The following is a 7,542-nucleotide window of genomic DNA, read 5'->3' as shown; positions in this document are numbered from 1 at the left end:
AACACGAATCAATGACAATGTAGCAACCCTTGCCATAAACAGCAATTATTAGTTAGTTTGAAACACATCAAGCTAACTTCAAATGTACTCAACAGTGTCAAGTTTAAGTAAGTTCTATGTCAAAAAAAAGTTGAAGTATTTCTTCTATACAACTCAAAACGAAACATTTTTTTCCTTGGGATTTAGAAAATTAGGTGCACCAGAAAAATAAAAAGCATACAAACTGATATAGTAATTGAAAAGAACCAAACAAAATCTTGAACACCCATTTATGAAGAAACATGCAATCTTGTAATTAAAAACATAATCACAATTACAACACCACAGCTGAAACACAAGCATAACAATCACCAAAACAATGTATTAAGATTTATTCTCAACCATAAAAGGGTCAAGTGCAGTTACTATTTAATCAAAGTACTATATGATCATAGAAGTATAACGATAAAAATGCAATTTGGGGTGTTTGTTAAAGGATTGTAAAAGCATAATATCCAAATAGATGCATAGTAAATAATAAATATCGCAAAGGAAACCAATTCACAACCTCAACACTATTATATGATAGATTGTAAAGAGAAAATTGCAATTCTAAGTAATTATTCTTAAAGCATTTATTTTATTTTTTGGCTCTTTGAGGCTCAGTTTGCTACTCACTGATGGACTTGTCCACAACATCATTGGCTAAAATGTTCTGAAAATTCTCATCGGTGAGAGCCATGCCCTTGAAACCAGCTATAATTTTTTATAATTTCTTCCAAGCACTCTGCAATCAGAGTGCAAATATTGATTATTGATATTTAGCTTCAAAGTATGCTGGTGTTATTCGAATCTATGAGGAGAGAATAATAATAGTGTCATGATAATGCTATTTATGTGTGATGCATGCTGATGTCCTAGTACATTGTGCGTTTATATTGTTCTAGTTTTTGTCTTCTTGTTCATGTAATTTAGTTGCTGGACTCATAGCCTCATCTCCCTTGTTGGGACATTGTGAGTGTCTTTGTATCAAAAAATACATACATATTATTAAGAATATATATATATATATATATATATATATGCTCTGCCTGCATCCTATCTAAAAATCAAGAATGAGAATGAAACTTGGTGTCTTATTATTAAGTCATAAGCTATAGTTAATTAAAATAGTACAACTCTATTCTAAAATTCTAAGATAGTGTCTATCAAATTCTAAGAACGACACTGATCAAATTAGCATATGTTTTTATATCTTAAAGCTAACAATTCCCTTCAACGTTGTTTTGAGTTTAGCAAATACCTGGTTTGGATCTCAATTCACACACACTTCTATAAGCTATATTGGAAGTGAAGCAGTATCAAAAGCATCAAGAGCAGCTCTCATGTAAGTAAGATTTGGCGGCCCAGCAGTGAAATGGCCTTGCAGCGGCCCTATTGTTGCTGATATTCCTTCATACCTTGGAAATGACTGAATCTGCGCCATTTTCGCAATATAATTGACTGGGTTTGCAGCTGTATCACCACTATATTCAATGGTGTTATACTCATTCATGAACAATAATGACTTTGGATCAACAATTGCATATAGATCATATTTCAATATTACCTATCACATAAAAAAGGGTAAAAATCAGGAAGAACATAACAACATTCATTGAAAAACAGAGTGTTAGCTAGAAGAGTATATAATGTAAAAGTCATAATTATTAAGTTTACATATTCCTTATTCAAAGATGTGGGGGGCTATAAGAGATGCACACATTTATAGAGTAAATACAATCATAATACAAAATAATATAATATCCATCTTATATTTAGAACAAAGATCAAATCAAAGATCTTTCTCAAAACCTTCTCTAGTGAAACAATTAGCTATAGTTGAAATAGTATAAATTTTCATTGAATATTTGATGAAGCTTTCAATGAAAATTAATTAAATATTGTCGGTTTAATATTTGATTTATTGAAATGGTATAAATTTATAGCTGAATCATTGAATATTTGATGAAGCTTTCAATGAAAATTCATCAAATATTATCAGTTTAATATTTGATTTCGTGAAGCAATTACTAAATCATAATACTCTATTGTGATTAGTTTTCATTGAAAATTTCAAGACGACCATTATAGTACATGGAAGTGACCTGAAACACATCTTAAATATAAATCATCTAGAGAATATATGCATATAGAGAAGATGCATGTACATATTAATCCAACTCTAACCTTATCTCTCTTAGGAAATTCCTCGAAGTCAAATATGTGTGCTCCTTTCAATACTTCTTATCACACTACAACAAAGATGAACTGTACCCAGCTGCAAAACCATTCATATAAGAAAAATTCAAGCCATAAATTAGCACACAGATGTCAAATTGTCAATAATATGAAGCATGATACAACACAAAACACTGTTCAATTGGACAAACATGGTATAAATTTCATTTATGGTGATGTTTCTGGCTATATGTTATGGTATAATGTTTTCTCCAAGGAAAAAATCTAAACAAATTTAAAATGCAGGTAGAAGTATTTTGAAAAATGCTCTATAGAGAATACAGCTATGGTAACAAACCCCAGTAAAAGTATCATACATTTGATCAACTCCAGATGCTCTAGATTTGAACCAGCATTTTGTATTAACTATCAAGAGATTAGATGGGGGAAAAAAAAGAGTGGAAGCATTAGCTAACCATAAATACCTTAAAGTAAATCTTGAACAACTGACAAGTTACACTCCAATACGCATAGAACCTTTTTCCTATATTGCGATTTCCCTGTATTGCAAGCAAGACAATAAAGAAGCGACTGTGGTGATTCCCCCTTGCTCACTCACACAAAATATATATATCTCACACCATTAAAGTATATGCTGCACATTAAAATTAGAAACAGTAACCAATATGTAGAAGAATACATACTGCAAGAACACCAAATACTTTTATAAGAAAGGAACCAGCTCCTTTCAACTTCTCCGGGGATTTCCCATTTGAAGCTAACTCTCTATCCACCTAGCATAGCAGAAAACCTCACAACAAACTTCCAGAAGAAGAAGCCTAATATCATAATTAGATGCACGTGTAAAACTACTTTATAACGATAATGCATCAAAATTAAATTCAGGAAATTGCCTTGCAAAATTTTGATGCAAAATGTATCTCATTTTAATTTTTGTATAAGAATTGGCCTATTTATGCATAGATTCTAAATAAAATAATGCGCGGAAAGTAATATGCAAATAACTTTACTCCAATGAGCCAAATGTGGCTTTTGTTATAAATATTAATCCAACAAAATTCATATAACTCAAAAAGTAATAATGCTATCTTGCCAATGTTCTTACTTCCAAAAGTCCCATGTTAATTAAGCAAAACTGAGCAGTCAGTCTTCGAATTAAAATGTGAATACTTACAAATAGTACATTTGCTGTAGGTAAGGAAATATCAGATAGTATTCATAGAAGTTAAAAGGAAATCACAGGCCCCATGCTGGATTTTCCCAATTGCTGTCGTTTTCAGATTGAAGTGTTAAAGAACCCTATGAGGCAATGAGATTCAGCAGTAAAACCTTTAATGGTAGCTGGTTTGTTCTCCCTCACTCACATCAGCTACTTCTGATGAAAGCGTAAAATATGTTAAATGATGAACACAATCAAGTAATTTCATTATTGCTTTAGAGGCAAACAGTGGTATGTTGATCCTTCGCATGATTGATGCTAAAATAGTTAAAGCTCAATGGTCTCTCAAGAGAAATACTCAGTTCAGTGGCCAAATCTGATGTAACATAGGATCCGCAGTTTGCAGCTTTGCATTATCCATGATGTTTGCTGTTGCTGATATAGAGATAATTGAAGGGTATGACAGAATTAACGGTTGCTGCTAAATGCTCTACAGTTGCATAAATAACATCAGAATAAGGATGTGTTTTATCCTCTACAGAGAACAGATGAATATTGTTGTTCAATTCAATCCAGCTGCACCCTGGATCTTTTCTCAATTTTAAACTCTGCAATCTCTTCCTAAGAATTGACTTCTGCCCCCATCTACCTAGCACCGCATACATATTTGACAGAATTACCAAAGGCACTGTTGGGTTCGGATCCAAGCTGAACAACTTTTCAGCAGCTTTCTCCCCTACTTCCATGTCCTTCCAGAACCAACATGCATGCAGTAAAGCTCCCCAAATCACCCCATCGGCTTCAATAGGCATCTTTCTAATAAACTCTTCAGCTTCTCTTACATAGCCTGATCGACCAAGAAGATCCACCACACATGTGTAATGTTCTATGCTTGGGGTTACCTTGTAAAGTTCCTCCATCGAGTGGAAGATTTTCAAACCTTCATCAACTAGACCAGCATGAGAGCAGGCAGAAAGAATGCCAACAAAAGTAGCAGCGTTTGGCTCAATTCCTTGAACTAACATCGAATGGAAGAGTAAAATTGCCTCGGATCCAAGTCCATGATATGCATACCCATTGATAAGAGCTGTCCATGCGGCTACATTGGGTGAAAAAATGCTGAGGAATGACCTTTGAGCATCAGCCAAGCGACCACATTTGGAGTATAAGTCTATAAGGGCAGTCCCAACATAAACATTTGCTTGGAACGGTGTCTTGGTTAAGTGGCCATGAAGCAACCGTCCTTGTTGAAAAGAACCTAGAGACGAACATGCACGAAATAAGACAGAAAACGTCGATCTGCTATAATCAACTGATAACCTACGCATCATCACGTATAATTTTAATGCCTTCATGTACTGGCCATTTTGAATATAACCAGACATCATTGAATTCCATGTCACAGGGTTTTTCTGATCTTTAGTTTTGTCAAAAAGCCTCACAGCTTCATCAAGGTCACCGTTTTTGGAGTACACAGATATCATAGTATTTAAGGAAGTTATATCCTTGAGACTCATTTGATTGAATAATTTTTTTGACTTCTCAAAATGACCACTCATAGAATAACCTTTAATCATCAAATTATATGATACGTGATTCGTCTCTCTCAACCTGTAAAATATCATCTCAGCTTCTTCAATCTTTCCCGCGGAGATAAGGCAACCAATCAACGAGTTAGTCAGATTCAAATAAGTTTCTCCTCTCATGCTCTCATGAACTCTCTTGGCATCATCTATGGCTTCACAATCACAATAAAACTCAATCAACCCACCACCAATCGCATTATCAAAAGCAAACCCTTCCTTGATGCAATGCCCATGAACAACCTTCCCCTGCCAAAGAGCCCTCAGTCTAGTGCAAACTCTCACAACAGTGCACAACGTGACCTCATTAGGCAACACCCCAGAACTCCTCATACACCAAAACAAATCCAAAGCCCTCTCACACCCATCTTCCCTCTTCGCATACCCAGAGATCAACGTGGTCCAGGCTACAACATCACGATCAGGTATCTTTTCAAACATGTCCAGAGCCTCACCCATCATGTCACGCTGCACATAACCCGCAAGCATAAGGCTCCATAACACATCATTCCCGCCATGAAGCTCCTTAAAAACTACCTCAGCTTCTCCAATTCCAGAACACTGAACGTAAAAATACAACAAAGTACTCCCCACAATGCCAAATCTCTCGTACCCAGACCTCAAAAGCAATGAATGAACTTGCTTCCCATGAACCAGTGTCCCAAAACGTGAGCATGCGCTCAACACCGAAGAGAAAGAGACCTCGTCAAGCTTGACGCAAGAGTGGTGCATGAGGGAAGCAAGGGCCAGAGCTTCAACGTAGCAGCCCCATTGCGAATATCCGGAAATCATAGTATTCCAAGTGGAAACAGTTCGAAGCGGCATTTCGTCGAACAGGTGGCGTGCTAATTCAAGTTCGCCGGATTTAACTCTCCTGCTAATGGAAATGTTGGTGGCGATCACGTGACGGAGACGAGCGGTATCCAAATCTTCCAAAAGGGTGGTGAAAAGTCGAAACCTTTGCTTCCAGCGGTTGCGCTTCCAGGTGCCAAGGAGGAACAGCTTCTTCATGGTGTGGAGAAGATGGTGGTGTTTGGGCTTTGGGGAGTGAAACTTATGTTATTGTTCTCTCATCAATCACAATAGACATTAAAATGATTAGAGTATTATTGCATTAGAATGGAGAAAGAAGTGTGCCAATTTGAGAGAGAGAAAGAGAGATCAAGAATTGCCAAAATTAAGCTTCACTATGATGGCCTAGCATGGGGACTGGGGAGTCTAGCAACAGTTCTCTTTGTTGTAATGTTGCATCAAGGTTATTGTTATTGCTTGTATTGTTCTGGTAGTTTGTACGTGTGATGACTCTTTTTCGTGAAGAACAGTTAAAGTTGCACCAAGGATTAATATAATGAATGAACAATGAACTTAGGCTTCTAACGGTTAAAAAGTCACTTTTGGTACCCTAAAGAACTATAATTTAAATGACAGAATTTTTTTATACTTACCTAAAAGTTGTAAATTAATGTCTTACTCCTAATTTAAAAAAAGAAATAACTTATTGGTATTTGGAAAAAAAAAAGAGCGGGTTTATATGTAGTTATGTACACTAAAAATTAATCACAAAATTAGTCTTAATTTATTTATATATAAATATATATATTATTTAATTTATTTTTAATATGTATTTTGTATTTTAATATATATTTTGTATTATAATTGATTTGGTGATTAATTTTTATATACACATAGAATGATTGATTTAAATTAACTTTTATATATTTTGTTAAATTTATTTTTAATATGTATTTTGTATTTCAACATATATTTTATACTAATAATTGATTTGGTGATTAATTTTTATCAACACATAGAATGATTGATTTAAATTAAATTTTGTATATTTTATATTTTAATATATATTTTATTTATTTCACTTTTATATATTTATTTTTTAATTTTTTTAGAAAATTAACTTTTTTAAATTAATTTGATCTTTATTCTCAAATATCTCTCAATCATCAAATCGGCTAAAATTAATTATATGAATTTAAAATTTAAGGTTCATAATTTAAGGTTTAAAAGTTATGATTTAGAATTTAAAATTTAAAGTTTAAATTTTAAATTTTGTTATTTTTGTTTAGATTGTATTTTGTTTTAAATTTAAATATATTGATTTTTAGAGAGATTGATTTTATATTTTAAATATAAAAGATGAAAAATATGAGTGTTTTAGACAAGAACGGATACTCAGGAAACCGGCTATCCCGTTTCAGATGTTAAATAAAATAATAAAGATGTTAGCAAAACATAAAATTGTTAATTAAGAATAAAAAACGTACATCCGAAGCAGTAAAATGACTTAACAGATACCTAAAAAGAGATATAAAATCGAAAACAATGGAAAAGGGGATCATCGTTATTTTCCAGCAAACACTACTAACTTAAGCATCGGAGTGTCTTTGCAGGAAGTCCTCTCGGCCTGGTTTGAACATAACTCAAGTCGGGATCTCCAGAACTACTCATCTCATTCCAACTCAAAAGGTACGAACATTAACACCGTTTGTGGGGATCCCTTGAATATTTTCACACCATGGCTGATCATAAAATTCAATCAACCATTAACCCAATCACTCATCACAA

At 33.8% G+C, this 7,542-nt stretch overlaps 1 protein-coding gene across 10 annotated transcripts; it reads right to left on the bottom strand.

The window, feature by feature from the left end:
• Positions 1 to 657: 657 nt before the first annotated feature.
• On the bottom strand, positions 658 to 6,278 carry LOC107469564 (pentatricopeptide repeat-containing protein At2g13600-like). Of its 10 annotated transcripts, none has more exons than XM_052255093.1 (4): positions 2,685 to 6,278; positions 2,209 to 2,299; positions 1,283 to 1,588; positions 658 to 766 (listed from the first exon to the last, which is right to left on the bottom strand). In XM_052255093.1, exon 1 carries the CDS (start codon positions 5,971 to 5,973, stop codon positions 3,793 to 3,795), a length of 2,181 nt encoding a protein of 726 aa, XP_052111053.1. In that variant the 5' UTR covers positions 5,974 to 6,278; the 3' UTR covers positions 658 to 766; positions 1,283 to 1,588; positions 2,209 to 2,299; positions 2,685 to 3,792. The 10 variants fall into 10 exon arrangements, with proteins under 10 accessions (XP_052111053.1, XP_052111054.1, XP_052111056.1 ...); XM_052255094.1 differs by lacking the exon at positions 658 to 766 and having other exon boundaries at positions 1,119 to 1,588; positions 2,685 to 2,759; positions 2,904 to 6,278; XM_052255096.1 differs by lacking the exon at positions 658 to 766 and having other exon boundaries at positions 1,119 to 1,588; positions 2,685 to 2,993; positions 3,395 to 6,278.
• Between the last annotated feature and the right edge of the window lie 1,264 nt (positions 6,279 to 7,542).

This window comes from Arachis duranensis, chromosome 10, assembly GCF_000817695.3.
Source record: "Arachis duranensis cultivar V14167 chromosome 10, aradu.V14167.gnm2.J7QH, whole genome shotgun sequence".
NCBI lineage: Eukaryota > Viridiplantae > Streptophyta > Magnoliopsida > Fabales > Fabaceae > Arachis > Arachis duranensis.
The sequence above is the reverse complement of the archived record's forward strand: the minus strand, read 5'-3'. Positions and strand labels throughout refer to the sequence as shown.

Excerpts from the sequence above, each read along its gene's own strand:
- LOC107469564 (XM_052255093.1), bottom strand. The coding sequence starts at position 5,973 with ATGAAGAAGCTGTTCCTCCTTGGCACCTGGAAGCGCAACCGCTGGAAG.